Consider the following 16,181-nt stretch of genomic DNA (forward strand, 5'->3'; position numbering starts at 1 on the left):
GCTTTTGTCTCGGCGTAGCGGGTGAGGTAGTCGGTAGCTACCACGATCCACTTGTTTCCGAAAGTCGACGTCGGGAACAGCCCCAGTAGGTCCATACCAATCTGCTGGAAAGGTCGGCAAGGTGGATCAATTGGCTGCAGAAGCCCCGCTGGCCTTATCGGCGGTGTCTTGCGTCGCTGACAGTCCCGGCATGTCCTCACATAACGAGTGACGTCGGTGGTAAGACGTGGCCAGTAGTACCTTTCTTGTATCCTCGCGAGCGTGCGAGAAACACCGAGGTGCCCTGCCATCGGATCGTCGTGCGGGGCCTGCAGGAGTTCTGGTCGCAGAGCTGAAGGCACCAGAAGGAGGTACTTAGCTCGAAGCTGTGAAAAGTTTTTCTTTTGTAGAAGACCGTTTCGTAGAAAGAACGACGCAAGTGCGCACTTGAATAATTTCGGGACTTCGGCGGTCCTGCCTTCGAGGTATTCTATTAGGGCCTTAAGTTCCGGGTCGGCCCGCTGTCGTTCAGCGAAGTCGTCGGTAGTTATCGTTCCCAAGAAGTACTCGTCATCCGGGTCATCGTGTAGCGGTTGGTCGACAGGCACACGAGAGAGACAGTCGGCGTCAGAGTGTTTTTTGCCGGACTTGTAAATGACAGTAATGTCATACTCTTGAAGTCTCAGGCTCCATTGTGCGAGGCGACCTGAAAGGTCCTTCAAGGTGGCTAGCCAACACAAGGCGTGGTGGTCGCTCACAACTTTGAAGGGCCTGCCGTAGAGGTAGGGGCGAAATTTCGACGTAACCCAGATGATGGCGAGGCACTCCTTTTCTGTTGTGGAATAATTTGCTTCTGCTTTGGATAGCGATCGGCTGGCGTAACTAATAACCCTTTCAAGTCCGTCAGCCCTCTGCACAAAAACGGCGCCAAGACCTACGCTGCTTGCGTCAGTATGTATTTCTGTCTCGGCGAATTCATCGAAATGGGCTAGTAACGGAGGCGTCTGGAGGCGATGTTTAGGCTCCTGGAAAGCGTGTTCCTGTGGCGTTTCCCACTTGAACTCCACGTCGGCCTTGGTAAGGTTAGTGAGAGGATCGGCGATGCGGGCGAAGTTTTTCACGAACCGCCTATAATAGGCGCACAGGCCCAGAAATCGGCGCACGGCCTTCTTGTCAGTGGGCGGCGGGAAGTCGGCGATGGCGGCTGTTTTCCGTGGATTGGGACGAACTCCAGACTTGCTGATAACGTGTCCCAGAAACAAGAGCTCCTCATACGCAAATCTGCACTTTTCTGGCTTCAGTGTGAGTCCGGACGTCTTGATGGCTTGAAGTACAGCTTCAAGGCGCCGAAGGTGCTCGTCGAAACTCGAAGAAAACACGACGACGTCGTCCAAGTACACAAGGCAAGTTTGCCACTTCAATCCTGCCAGTACTGTATCCATAACGCATTGAAAAGTTGCAGGCGCTGAGCAAAGGCCGAAGGGCATCACCTTAAACTCGAAGAGGTCGTCCGGTGTTATAAACGCCGTCTTCTCTCGGTCTCTTTCGTCGATTTCGATTTGCCAATAGTTAGTCTTGAGGTCCATTGACGAAAAGTACTTGGCGTTATGGAGCCGATCAAGTGCGTCGTCTATTCGTGGGAGAGGATACACGTCCTTTCTTGTGATTTTGTTCAGGCGGCGATAATCGACGCAGAAACGTAGGGTCCCATCCTTTTTCTTCACTAACACCACGGGGGATGCCCATGGGCTCTTGGACGGCTGGATAATGTCATCCCGCAGCATTTCATCAACTTGTCTCTTCATGGCCTCACGTTCTCAAGTCGAAACCCTGTACGAACTCTGACGGAGTGGTCTGGCATTTTCTTCGGTTATGATGCGATGTTTCGTGATTGGGGTCTGCCGAATTTTCGATGACGACGAAAAGCAATCTTCGTATTGCAGGAGCAGGGCCTTGAGCTGTTCTTGCTTATCCTTCGGTAGTCTGGGATTGACGTCGAAAGCTATGGGAGGGGCTTGGTTCCTCTGAGCAGGTTCCGCAGAATCGGCGAGGGCGAAAGCACTGGTGGCTTCGACAATTTCTTCGATGTATGCGACCGTTGTTTCTTTGTTCACATGTTTGTACTCATTGCTGAAATTCGTGAGCATAACCGTTGCTTTGCCTCCCCGCAGCTCTGCTATTCCTCTTGCGACGCAAATATTTCGGGTGACCAACAGATGCTGACTGCCTTCAACGACGCCTTCCAAGTCAGGTGATTTAGGAGCGCCGACTCAAATAATGACGCTTGAGCGAGGCGGAATGGTGACTTGTTCTTCCAGCACATTCAAGGCATGGTGTCCTGACGGCGTGCGCGGTGGTAGTGCTTCTTCTGTGGATAACGTTATCGACTTTGTTTTTAGGTTGATGACAGCACCATGGAGGCATAAGAAGTCCATGCCAAGGATGACATCTCTCGAGCAACGCTGTAGGACTACGAAGTCTGTAGGATAAATACGGCCGTTAATGGTGACTCTCCCTGTGCAGATTCCTGCAGGCGTTACAAGATGACCTCCGGCTGTGCGGATTTCACGGCCTTTCCAAGCTGTCCTAACTTTCTTTAACTTCGCGGCGAACGACCCACTGATGACAGAATAGTCGGCTCCAGTATCGACGAGAGCGGTCACACTGTGGCCGTCAATAAGAACGTCGATGTCGCTAGTTCGCCGTCTCGCATTACAGTTAGGGCGTGGCGTCGGGTCACGGCTGCGTCGGCTTGATCCGCTGCTTCCATGTTGCGTCGTCAGGCCACCTCCGGTAAGTGAGCTTTCGCCGTCAGGGCTTTGCCTGGTTGGCATTGTGTTCAAAAGCTCCGTCGCGGTGTCGTCGTCGGAGGAGGATCTTCGGTAGTTCGTCGCACAGCAACCGCACCTCCACCGGTTGCTGGCCTTAGTTTCCCGGATACGGGCTAGGAGACCGGCCCCGCGTTGGGCCGGAGTACTGCCGGGGGTGCGGTGACATGTGGCGGCTGGGCGACGGCGAACGGGAAGGACTTCGGGGTGTCCATTGAGTTCCTGTCAGGTAGTCGGCGATGTCACGTGGCCGTTCCCCTGGTTGCGGACGTGGTGCATCGACGGCGAAGCCGCGCAGTCCCATCTGTCGGTACTGGCAACGGCGGTAAGTGTGCCCGGCCTCGCCACAGTGGTAGCACAGTGGGCGGTGGTCAGGGGTGCGCCAAACGTCGGTTTTCCTCGGCGCACTGCACTGGCCCGCTGGTGAACGGTAGGTCGTCGGTGGGGGTGGTGGCGGCGGTGGTGTCCGGCGACGGAAGTGCGACGGGGCAGCGTTTTGGCGTGGACGGGGAGGAGCGTTGTGGCGCACTGCAGCGGCGTAGCTCATAGTTTCTGGGCTCGGGCAGCGGTGTTTGGGGAATTCGAAGTGATTGCCGAACTTCTTCTCGCACAATGTCGGCGATCGAATCCACTTGAGGGTGCGCCGAAGGCAACAGTTTGCGCAGCTCTTCCCGCACAATCGCTCGGATCGTTTCACGCAGGTTTTCGGAGTCACTGGTTTGAGCAGCAGCGCATTCTGGAGTCAGGCGACGATTATACTGTATGGTGCGCATGTCAAGGGTTTTTTCGATGGTGGTCGCCTCGGATGCAAATTCTTGGACGGTGTTCGGTGGATTCCTCATTAGTCCTGCGAAGAGCTCCTGTTTGACCCCTCGCATGAGGAAACAAACTTTCTTCTCCTCAGGCATGTCTGGGTCAGCGTGACGAAATAGGCGGGTCATCTCCTCTGTGAAAATTCCAACCTTCTCATTTGGTAGCTGAACCCGGGTCTCTAGTTGAGCAGCGGCCCTTTCTTTGCGAGCGACGTTCGCGAACGTTTGCAGAAATGCGCCGCAGAAGACATCCCACGTTCGGAGCGTGGACTCACGATTCTCTAGCCAGGTCCTTGCGGTGTCTTCCAGGTAGAAGTACACACGACGGAGCTTTTCTTCGTTGTCCCAGTGATTGAGGGCGGTCACACGGTCGTATGTTTCTAGCCAGGACTCCGGGTCTTCGAACGATGACCCATGGAAAATTGGTGGTTCCCTGGGTTGATGCATGACCATCGCGGGCTGGGATGCGGCGGTTGTCATTGTCGCTGCAGTGGCGGTCATGGCCTTGGTCTTCCGCGCCTTGTCTTCTAGAATCCCGTACTCCGGTGGTAGCCCTTGCTGTCGGCGGCTTGTTCGCTGCTCCTGGTTGGCGTGGGTGTCTTCTCCGCGACGTGGGCTGGGTTTACGGCTTGACGGGGGCGTCCGGTACATAAACGAAGCAGCACCTCCACCAGATGTCACGGGGTCGTGACGTGGCCGAAGACAGGAGACTTCGTGTTGGGATTTAACTGTTTATTTGGGCGAACCTGTGCCCGGTAAACCGAAAGTCCAATTACAGCAGCAGTCTCGCACAGATAGCAGTCTCGGACTGATAGCGGCGAACGGAGCGTCGGCCTTCGATCAACAACTGACAAGCGGCGAAGCGCGTCGGCATTTATACTCTTGCCGTCGAATGTTCTAGCGTTATCGCTGGCGGCGGCGTAGGTTCCAGAACAATCTGTACCGTTCGCACAGTGGGCGTGATCTTATCGAAATGATCTACTACAGTCCGGAACCTTCTTGAAAACTGCAGGCGCGGTTCGTGCTGAGAATGGTGTGGTGTTTTGGGACGATAACAAAAACTTGGGAAATAGAACGTGGCAGTATATAGTCTTTAAAATATCACACATTTGATATCTTTTTTTAAAGCTGTAGTTTGCCTAAGCTTTGAGCGTTGCATAGTAATAAACTCTTCAAAATTACTTAAAATGAGTGCTGAATGCAAGAAAACAAATATGGATATTCTAAACACATTTGGACAAAAGTTATGTTATGGGGATTATTCATAAATGAGTCAATATCGAGGAGGAATTTTACTCACAAATGTTAAACATACCAAATCTGTTGTTCAAACAGGCGTTAAACATTCATTATAGTTTTATTGCATACTGTACTCATTCCAGGCTATTTTAATGGGCTTAGTTACATTATAAGGCTTCTAATTTAGGCAGACTATGGCTCCCAGGGGCACTTGAAACATTAAAAGTACTTGTTGTACCAAAAAAATTAAATCAGCATAAAAATATTCAAGAAATGAGTGAGCTTTGCCTAAATTATTGTAGAATAGAAAAAGAGATGCCAAAGTTTGTACGAAGCTACACAAGGCTTGAAATAATGAAAAGAGAAAAATCTGTAGACTATCTGGTTGCTTCTAGGCTGTTTCTTGGCTTTAGCTAGGTCATGCATGTTCTAGATCACTTTTAGGTTGTTGCTATGCTTTAGACAGGTGATCTATATTTAGGCTGTCTCTACGTTGACTCACAGTGTAGAGAGGTTAGAGTCAAACCAGAGGCAAACATTACACAATTGTCCAAGCTCCAGTGAGAGAAACTTGCTCTGAAACCAAGCATCCGCGCCTCTCGTAGACCTTCAAGCACATTGCCTTTTTCATTCCTTGGCAGCCTCTCATATGTACTCGGGTCAGCGCATCACCATTGCTTCGCAGCAATTTGATGGGCTAACTGCGGCCTTGTTCAGTTTTCACTTACTTAGAACCGTGCGAGTGAGTAGGGTCGCTGCTTCTTGCCGTAGTAATCTCTGCCGAAAACACTGGTGGGCTCGTGCCGTGTTGCGGTGTTTTTATTTTGGTTTTAACGGACCCGTAGTGAGTAGCGGAATTCACAGAATATTTGTGGCATATACCCGTTTATGGTTGCAACAGTTTTCTGATGGGCCGCACAGTGGCTCATACCCATTAAGATGATGATCGTTTTGTGATAGGCCACACATATTACAACTAGCTTGAACTCCATTGTTACGAAAGCTTTTAGGCGCCGTGTCGCACCTTAAATAGAATGCTTCATTTACATTAGACTGTCAGTGAACGGGAAGCTCTTAGATGGAATGGCTGTCTAAATAAAGCAATTTCCTTCAATACAGTTGTTGAAGGTGAGATAAACTTTATTTGGTCCTGGAGAACTTTCATCCATGAATACTGCACCTTGGTTGACCTCTTAGTGTAGGGCTTTCCTGTTACACTGAATATATATTCTTGCCCCTTCAGATTGCACTTAATGAGAGTATACTGTGCTATATGTACTATCACAATATATGGGCTCTTCTATCCAACACCTTCTTCATTCTATTCTATTTTTCTACTATCACGTATGTAAAGGTATTTTGTAAGAGGTTGTAAAAGGCATTAAAAAATGTTGGCTTAGACACAAATAAGTATTACAAATGGAAACTGAATGTTTTTGTGAGTGATGCGTGACTTCTTTTCTCTGCTTCCAGAGAGCTTTTCCCGTAGTTGCACTTTAGTGAATAAAGACAGCGTGACGCACGACACAACGTTGTTCACCTTTGCGCTGCCGCAAGGCTCGTATATGTGGGTACCCATTGGGCATCACGTGACACTTGAGCACGATGTGAAAGGTCAGTAAAAGAATGCTTTTTGTGATCATATCTTGCCTTGTGTTCTTCCAAAAATTGGTAAAAACTTCGCTTAACACATGCTTTTTTCTATTATACTAAACGTGATGGAAATAATGGAAAGGACTATGATTATTGCTTTCTTTTTTTTTGCATACATTTTTTATATGCTCAGACCTCAAAATAAAAAAACCAGGATATAACGAAATATCAGTTTTGACGAAGTAAGTGAAAATTAGTTTTGCTATAAATATAGTGATAGGAATATACCTTTATAATAAGTTTTTGGGTATAACAAACTTATTTTCACATAATTAAAGCTATACGCAAAATTATTTTGCATATAGTGACATGAAAAGGCCTCTAGCATAGTATAGGAATTTACTGGTTATAAAATGATAATTCATACTCTGTAACAAGCTCTGTGCATGCAAAGATTTTATTTTGTGGTTTAGAGCTATAATTATGAATACTGTATTAAGATTTCAATGTGGTTTTATAATACAAAAAAATGACTTGAGTATATTGTTGAAAGTATTATATTCTGTATTATTCACTTCTGGCATAGTTGTTTAATGTCATCAACATGCAATTTACTCTCATGTGTCACTATTTCACTGTGCCTACATTATTTTATAGAAATTTCAGCGCAGCTCAAATGTGCCATAAAAAAATGAAAATGCTAGTTTTCTACATTACTGGATGCAAATTTCGCCATCCTTCATTGGGACATGCATAAATGGAAGATGACTCGTAATGTTGTAATTCAAGTTTTCTGTCACTTTGGACATTATAGCACAATCAATGGCAAATTGTAACAAAGCTTAAATTGACCTGTGTTTTTCATGGGGAATGGAGCGAAATCGGTAGTCCAGAGGACGTTAATCATCACACTAGCTTTGTGATTCCTTATAGCACTCAAGTAGGGCTGTGAAGAAGTGTAGCTGATGATGCCTACGATGCATGATTTCTAGGAACTTGCATAGATGTGAAATACTCTTTTGTTCTTTTGTCGACCTTAACGAAGGAATGCGAATATCTCGGAGCTACACCCCGGTCATCCCTGCTCTAAAAGCCGACGAAGAAGCGAGTGATGGGAAGACGGTACACCTGATGATCAAGATCTACCCTGATGGGGCCCTGACTCCCTTGCTGAAAGCCCTAGAAATTGGTATGTGGCAAGAATTCAGCATCCGGGGAAATTATTTTTATGTTTCTCTGATGTGTGAGTAAATATGGTGTGTGAACGCAAACAGTGACTGGATCATGAGGGTTTTGAAAACGTCTGATATGTAGCGGCTTTTTGACAGATTGATAGAAGAAATTTATGAAGTCTGGGCTTTGCATATAGGATCACAACACTTCTATTTGTGCACTAATTCCATGTTTCATCCTGCTGAGCACATAAAAGAAAAATGAGTTTACTAACTGAACAAAATAAGAAATGTCAGCTTATTGAGTGGCCACTTACATACTTTTCACATAAAAGGAAGGGATAAAATGAAAGGGAGGCACAAATATTGACAGGGAGTTGCAAGGAGAGAGGTGTTCTCTTCCTAACTAAGCATCATGTTTGTACACTGCGCATTTCTATGCTAATAACAATGTATGTATTAAGAAAAATCAAACCACGTTCAACAGTTTAGTACAGAAGAAAGAAAAATTAAGCATTAATGAAGTGCCCTTTTTGTCATTCAAACTGTCACAGCAGAGTTGCTGTTGCAGGCTGTGCAGGATGAAGATCATAAAGTGAACTTGTCAGTACTTGTAAAAGAAGGCACAAATAACCACTGATGATGGTGTTGGTTCAAGTGGCAGTTACTAGAGTTAATGTGCTGCCACCTGCACGTACACTTGACATATTGTGACACATTTTGAAAGGCAAGGCTACCGTAAAATTCTGAGCAAGTGACACCCCTCCCCCCCCCCCCCTGCAAGTGGTGATAATGGTCACGGTGAAGAGGAGGGGGTGCTTGTGCGGAAGTGCTTCAAAATTCTAGTTGGCGGCCGATCGGGTTTTTTCTCTTAAAAAATGATAAAGGCTTCTCACAGTGATGTAGAGTGAACAAAAGCTTTATTGGGACATTTTAGATTATTACTTTATTCACTTTCAAATCAGAGTCTATGTCAGCCCCGCCGCGGGGGTCTAGTGGATAAGGTACTCGGCTGCTGATCCGCAGGTCGTGGGCAGAGATATAGTATGTGCGTATCTCCCAAAGAAAACAATTAATGACATAGTCTTGCCACATTGCTTGCATATGCAGCATTATTTTTCCAAGCATGGAATCCCAAAATTTTTAGTGAATTTCATTTAACCAGCAAGTGTCTGCTCCTTCCTGAGCTCTCAGTTCTCGCTATATGAATGGCGTGCATTGTTTTTACAAAAACACAATGTTCTAATCATGGTAATCGAAACAAAATGGAAACAAACTTTTTTGTCATTTTCTCTTTCTATTAGTAAACATTTCAATGCAGATCGACATAGCTGGAAGCATTCTTTATCATGCTCATTACATTTTTACATTTACATTTTTTTATTAATTGTAATTTTGGAGTCTTGTTATATTGTAGGTGGAGTGTCTGATAGAAATATTGCAAAGCCCGTTTGTCTTACTTCCAGCCAGTATTTTTTAAATTTATGTGGTTATTCCTGTTATATATTAAGTTCTGAATCTGTGAAAGTCGTGTTTATTTTATATTAGGTTACTGTATTAATTAGAACTAGTTCTTGTTATAATTGTATCTGACAAAGAAAATTACCCCTTTTCAAAGTGAGAAAAATACCTGTCTGAATTAGGTCGCACATTAGGCTGATTTAGTTTGTAATTTTGAATGCTTGTGGAAACACATATAGTTCAAGTTACTTTGGCATGTACATAGAAACTTTTCTCATTAGCCAACAGAGGTGGCTTAAAAACTCAAAGTTGAATTACTCGAACTGTGTTTGTTAATACACATCATTGAGCTTCAAGTATGTACATATATATATATTGTCTTTTAAGCCCAAGTTCAGCCTTCCTAGACTAGCACTACCAAAAGTCGCACTTTTTGTAGTCTGTATAACTCTTCAATGGCTTTGCAGTGAGACAAGTGCGAAAACATAGTGCGACAGGGAGGCATACAGCTGATAGCTCCATAGAATGTTACCGTGCTATTGCTTTTCTGAGTGGTCACATCAAACTTGAGTTTTGTGTAACAACTAAGGCATTTACGACAAGAGTATTGTTCGAGGGTCTCACTTTTTTGTTAGAAACAACCAATAGAAGCAACGGACTTAATTAAGCCAAGAAAAACATCAGGAACATTATTTGTTTTTAACACTAGTGTAAAGAATTTTACTTGACTGGAAATAAAGTGGACGAAAAATCATCATTTTCATCAGCAAAATCAGAACCCACAACTTTGAAATTGCTCTTCCGGTGCCTTACCAACAGCATGATGGAGGGTGTTCCCTCGTTCAGTTTCTTTTTTGTATTTATGTGCGTCTAATTCGTGCATGTGTTAGGATTACTTGTAGCCGATGCGGCGAATGAGGAACACCCTTTATGCCATAGGGCGTCGCCTTGTACATGATCGTTCGTTTTGAAATGGCAGCCGGCCAATAAGCACTTGCATGCTACGTTAGGCATCGAGTCTGCTGGGTTGAAGCCCTCACCCTGAAATTACAGTAGACTCGCAATAATTCAAACTCTAATGATTCATACTTTCAATGAATTCAAACAAAATTCAATTTTCTGGTCGGCCCTCTATTTTTTCAGTGCATTTAAAAGCCCCTTAATTCAAATTCCATCATTCAGTCAATTCATACTTTTTGTGGTTCCATACCGGAAAATGTCTGCTACTTTCCCACTACTATTTAAAAATGTTTATGCTTTGTATAATAATATGTATAAAAATGAAAAATCAGGGCCTTAGGCCTTCAAGGAAAAAGGCTTTGCTTGTAAACAAATGTTTGAAACGGAGCATATCCATGGTAAACCGTGATGCTTCTCAACTGGTATAGAGAGCTTTGTGCTGAAGGCACGTATAGCAAATAAGCAGTTGGCAATTCCCGATTTCTTTAAAAGGTTTGATCAGCAGGAAATGGCCAATAAGCTTGTGGACCCAACCCTTCTGCTTTATGTTCATTGCATGCAGTTAGGGTTTAAAAACATAAAATCAATGCATAATCATGATGTGTGGTGTCACCTCACCCACCTCTACACTACGGCGTCTCTCATAATCATATGGTGGTTTTGGGAAGTTAAACCTTACATATCAAATCAAATCACCTCACCCACAGTCATATATATGAGAACTTCTAATAATTCAAACAAAATTCAGAGGTTCCTTCGAGTTTAAATTAACGAGAGCCGAATGTAGTACGAAATGAATCTTTTTCGTAGGTGCCTTCTGTGTATGTGCCCTCAAAAACTCCACAACAGTGCCACCCCGAAACTTTTTTGATGGCTCAACGTTTCTGAAACCTCAGAGGCCATGAATGTGAAGGAAAATACAAGTTCTCACGCTGTCACGTCGACCAGAAAGCCATCAACTATGCTTATGGCTCTTGCCGCTCGGAGTATGTAACTATTGGAAAAAAGTTGTATTTGGGCTTTCAGATTGCACCTATGGAAAGCGTTATTTTCATTTACTTTCTTTCCTTTAAATTTAAGTACTAATCTCTACACTGCAGTTAAAAAGAACAAGTAATGTCCCTGATTTTCCTTGTTGGCTGCGTACTAAGGCATATATGAGGATTCAAAGCTGGCCATTGACTGATATTCTTTGCCTGGTGCAGGTGACAAAGTTGACATGAAAGACACCGAAGGGAACTTCGAGCTGTCGACTTTGCAGAGTTGTCAAAACCTCGTTCTCCTTGCCGCTGGGACAGGCTTCACGCCGATGGTGCGGCTACTGCATTGGGGGATCTTTGTCTCCAAGCAAATGTGAGAAAAATACTTCTTCTTATGTCGTAGAGCACACAAAATGCCAGATTTTGTTGCACGTCCTAATGATCTCAAATGGCGGGTGCATTACCCCTACTCAAAATTTTAACTGGTTGATAACAGTTATCTATGTGAAAATAGGAACGCTTAAGACGGCAGCCTTCAGCTGCGTGAAGCAGTGTATGTGAATTGAGCGAATGTGAATTGAGCGGATGGGGCTAAGCTGATACTTCGCTGAAAGCCATGAATTATTCTAAAGTGCATTCAAAGGCAGACATTTTATAGAAGCCAGCTGTAAAGCAGGGTTCTCAAGTGTTTTCTTCTGTTGCAAAGGCAGTTCCAAATCTCTTACAGGCACTAATGGCTTGCATCTACTACATCAGGGCAGTACATATGGCCAGGGCGTAAAAACAAGAAAGAAAATAAATGGCTGTTACAAATTTCTATCATAAAAAATATTCCTCCATGTTTACAGCAGAATGAGAGCACATTGAGGTAACTACATCGATTGCTGTTGGTTTACAAACCTGAAATGCTTCTGCAATGATTGGTGCAGCATTTTTGAATCAGTGTAATTTATCTTTTCAGTAGGTATACGATCCACTATCAGCTAACTCCATCTGCGTAGTTCAAAACACCGTTTAATGAATTCACTAACACTTTGATTTGGGCGGGTTGGTACATACTCGCCCAAGTCAAAAATACAGTGCTCGTCTGGGTTCTGTATGTTTTCTTTGTCTTCGTCTAATTCGCCCTGAAGCCTATCCAAGAATTCACTAACAAACTACAGAACCAATCTGTTAGTGCAATAAATGAAATGTATCATATTTACTCGAGTGTGACGCAAGCTTTTATCCCAAATTTTTTCTATTTAAAGTGAACTTTCGCATTACAGTCAAGTACCTAAAGTGAAGTTGACTAAAAATTAAATGCAATTATTCACATAATTTTTCAATTTTGTTTTATGTTTTTCTTCCTGGACTCAATGAAAAGTCACCCCCCGCGTTACAATGGTGGTCGCAGTACAGTTGAGTAAATTCGGTAGTCGCAAGCCACAATAATCATCAGCAAATACCAAACAACAAACTTTGATGTTTGTTGTTTTGATGTTTGAACTTTGATGTTTGACATTGTGCTGGCCTCCTTACCAATCTTTTGTGAGCCTTTCATGAGTTGTTCAATTCACTCCCTGTCAGATGATCAGTTGGCCACCTGTTATATGCAACTCCATCATGCTGAGGAGGTTACCTGTGCCATATCCATATTAGCAAACACTGGGATTATAGAAGTGTCGCCTTTGTTGTTGGCTAAACTGTACTTTATCGAAGCAAGCACTTTACACAACTGACTTTAGGTGTGATGGAAATTGCTGGAGTCCTTTCAAGCATGCCATGAGCCCCGCCACGGTGGTCTAGTGGCTAAGGTACTCGGCTGCTGACCCGCAGGTTGCGGGATCAAATCCCGGCTGTGATGGCTGCATTTCCGATGGTAGCGGAAATGTTGTAGGCCCGTGTACTCAGATTTGGGTGCACGTTAAAGAACCCCAGGTGGTCAAAATTTCCGGAGCCCTCCACTACGGCGTCTCTCATAATCAAATAGTGGTTTTGGGACGTTAAACCCCACAAATCAATCAATCAAATCAATCATGCATGCCATGAGAATTGTGTCTATGGGTGATTCCACGAGAGATCGACACGGGTCCAAAAGTTGATATTTTAGATTTCATTGAGTATTTTATATTTCGTGCACCTCTCACCAGGTAGCCCGAATGTCAACTTCGTTTTATTATTAACAGCATAACTTACGAGGAAAAAATATCAAACTTCACCAACACGGAGGCACCAACTTCGTCACGTGTCATTTTCGAAAATTGCAGATGCTATAAAAAGACAAATATTTTTGTTTCAAGGAAGACATTTTTTACCTGAAATGTATGTCTAATGAAGAATGAATTCATATGGTTTCAAGTTCGCAGATTTTTAGAAAATAGCTTTTAAAGATGTCTAATTTTGCCACAGTTTAAAATAAGTTACGTATCCCCCATTTTTTTTCTCAGAAAGTAATGCAAGCAGCGTTTTCAAACTTGACACGTTTTAAGGATATAGTGTGTTCATTAGGTACATAAATTAATGCTGCCATAGGGCAAATGTAAATTTTTATATATTGCCTCAAAGTTCTCATAATGGCAAAAGTGTACTCCACTGAAATTTGAATAATGAAAAAACTCCATCTTCGATTTTTCTTAAAATCTCGTAAATAGACAACCGAAGGCCATCATACAGTAATATAGAAAAACATGTTGCATTATTTTGTTTTTAGCGACAATATTCGTGGTACAAATCAGAGCTTTTCGAGAATGCGCTGATAAGTTGAGAAATCTAGAAATCGGAACGGAAAAGCGGGAATAAGCTTCAAAAGCAAGTAAACGTGACCGCATTTGGTGAAGAAAGGCTGTTTTAGCACTGTGACATATACGTACCCATGAAGGCGCACTTATGCTCCTGATAACACAGCTCTAATGGAGGAAATCTTCGACCCTGTAACTCAGTTGCAACACATCCGTCTATATTTGGAGATAAACTCAAACATGAAAATGTTCCAATGCAAGTGTTGGGTCTCGCTAGAAAAAGCATATGCGCTTGAAGTACCCTCACTGGTATTTTGGTGGTGACTGCGTGAAACAAGAGATGCGCTCAAAATGGCTGCATCTTTTGCAGATCACATTTAGCAGTACGTGACGCTAACAAAACACGACCACGATCAGTGCCCTCAGATGTGCTTAGCCAAACATGCCAAGAACGTATGCCTGGAACACGTGGCAACGATTTCCACTGGCTTTTCTTAAACTGACAGAATGTTTCTAGCTCGTCTGCATTTGCACACAGCAGCTTGACATTCTTGAGCTTCGCGCTCATTTGCTCCAGCATTTGGGATGCTGACGTAATCACAGCTGAGCTTGCCGCCCTGAGGTTGTAGAGCGTAGCCTGATGCTTTAGTAGGCCACGAACGCCGTCACAAGAGTTCTTGCCATGTCCTGTGGCCGAAAAAATCCACTTTGTTGATATATGATCTTTCTGACATAACTCAAACAACTGGTACTTGTTTTTGAAGTGACTGCATGCACCATCAGAAACATAAGTAACATGCGTGTCAGGCTTAAGTTGTTCCTTCATATAGTTGTGGATTATTTGTAGAACAAAACAGATATGTGCAGCATCATGGCATGTGTCATCACTGATGACGGCAAAACTTTGAATTGATTGCTTCCTTGTGACGGCACACGTGAATATAGACACCTGTCTTTTGTGCCAGTGATACGACTGTACCTCATTCGGTAAAATGGCTGTCCAATTTTTGGCGAAATCAAAGTAAAAAATGCAAGATTCTTTTTCTTGGTTCTCTTTCGCCTGGCGTATTGCTGATTCTTGAATGTATCTTATGTAATCATGGGTAATCCACTTCACGAACCATAGACTTAGCTCTCCCAGAAAAGCACTTGCCTGGGCTATTTTTTTTTTTTACTAGATCGCCATTTTCCCATACTGCATAGGTTACCTTAATATCTTCAGGGATTCCTAAACATGTGGCTGTCAGAGCGTCCTCCTTGGCACAATAGTCACAATGGCCAAAAAAACAATCACTTGTAGGGGAGCTGCAGACATAGTTCTTTCAAGAAGTCCGCCGTGTAGGCACCATCGGTGACGTCTTGTAGGGCAGAAACACACTCCGTGGCATTAGCACAGTATATACAAAGGCACACTTCTTGGTGTGGTTCAAGAAGAACCCACTTCGGCCTCAGTGAATAAAACTTTGAGAACCTAATAGACGTGTCTGGATTAGCTTCTCTAAAGAGACGGTAAGCCTCTCGCACCGAACGGTTTATAAACCTTTTCGAAACAAGCTCCTTTTTTCCGTCAATGATAACAGATACTACATCTTTTTTGTTGGGACTCTGCCGAGAGCAGCTATACTCATCTTTGGAGTAGTAAGCCATAGCTGCGTGGACGTCCATTGGGTTGAGCCGTGTCCTTTTTACCGCATTTGGTGCTAACCATATCCCGTGTTTCGCGCGCCAGCGTCGAGATCTGTATATCATGTAAGCTGACAAGTTTGGTATAAGCACTCGGAGTTTTTGGCGCTCTATATCGCTCGGTAACAGTGTCAACAAATGCATGCGCTCTTGATACGAAGAACACGCTTCATAGGCTTTCTTGATGTTCTTGAACCACTGGGCACACACACTGCATTTTAGATCTGATGGTTGAAAGTGGCGGTTACACACGTTACGGTGGCATTTCACGGTTACTGTAGAACTGCTGCTAAGGTGTCTTGGCTCTGCATGAACTTTGCTATTTTGCGCATGCAGCTTCTCTAGTCGCATATGTGACAATGCTTCAGGCGTGTTTACACACCGCTCTTGACTTCTGCCTTTTTCTTCTTCCGGCAAAAACTCATCAGCTGTTTCAGCTGAGAAGCCATTAGACGAAGACAGCATATTTCTGAGGCGTCTGAAGCAGTTCTGGCAGACGTGGTCGTTGTTATGTGCATGGCGGGCAGCTTTCAGCAAAAGCTTCTGGAGGGCAAACAGGCCGATTTCTTCGATCTTGCGGAAGTTTCTTTGATAAAGTATTTTCTTTTTATGCAACATGAGGTAATCTGAACAAAAAGCTCTATCCCGGCTGAAGTGGTCAGCCATCGCCACGCTCCTTAAGACTCAAATTACTGGCAATGCAGCTCTACGTGAAACCAGCAGCACGAAAGTGATCTATCTGTCGTCTGTTCCA

The 16,181-nt window shown here is 44.1% G+C and overlaps 1 protein-coding gene across 2 annotated transcripts in view; it reads left to right on the plus strand.

The window, feature by feature from the left end:
• Positions 1-16,181, plus strand: part of LOC142791804 (cytochrome b5 reductase 4-like) — a 50,038-nt gene that overhangs the window by 25,535 nt on the left and 8,322 nt on the right. For both annotated transcript variants that reach the window (XM_075885548.1, XM_075885549.1), the window contains 3 exons: positions 6,332-6,472; positions 7,497-7,640; positions 11,250-11,397. In XM_075885548.1, coding sequence (XP_075741663.1) covers positions 6,332-6,472; positions 7,497-7,640; positions 11,250-11,397 — 433 coding nt within the window. The remainder of the gene's footprint in view (positions 1-6,331; positions 6,473-7,496; positions 7,641-11,249; positions 11,398-16,181) is intronic.

The sequence above is a fragment of the Rhipicephalus microplus genome, unplaced genomic scaffold (assembly GCF_043290135.1).
Source record: "Rhipicephalus microplus isolate Deutch F79 unplaced genomic scaffold, USDA_Rmic scaffold_189, whole genome shotgun sequence".
Taxonomy (NCBI): Eukaryota; Metazoa; Arthropoda; class Arachnida; order Ixodida; family Ixodidae; genus Rhipicephalus; species Rhipicephalus microplus.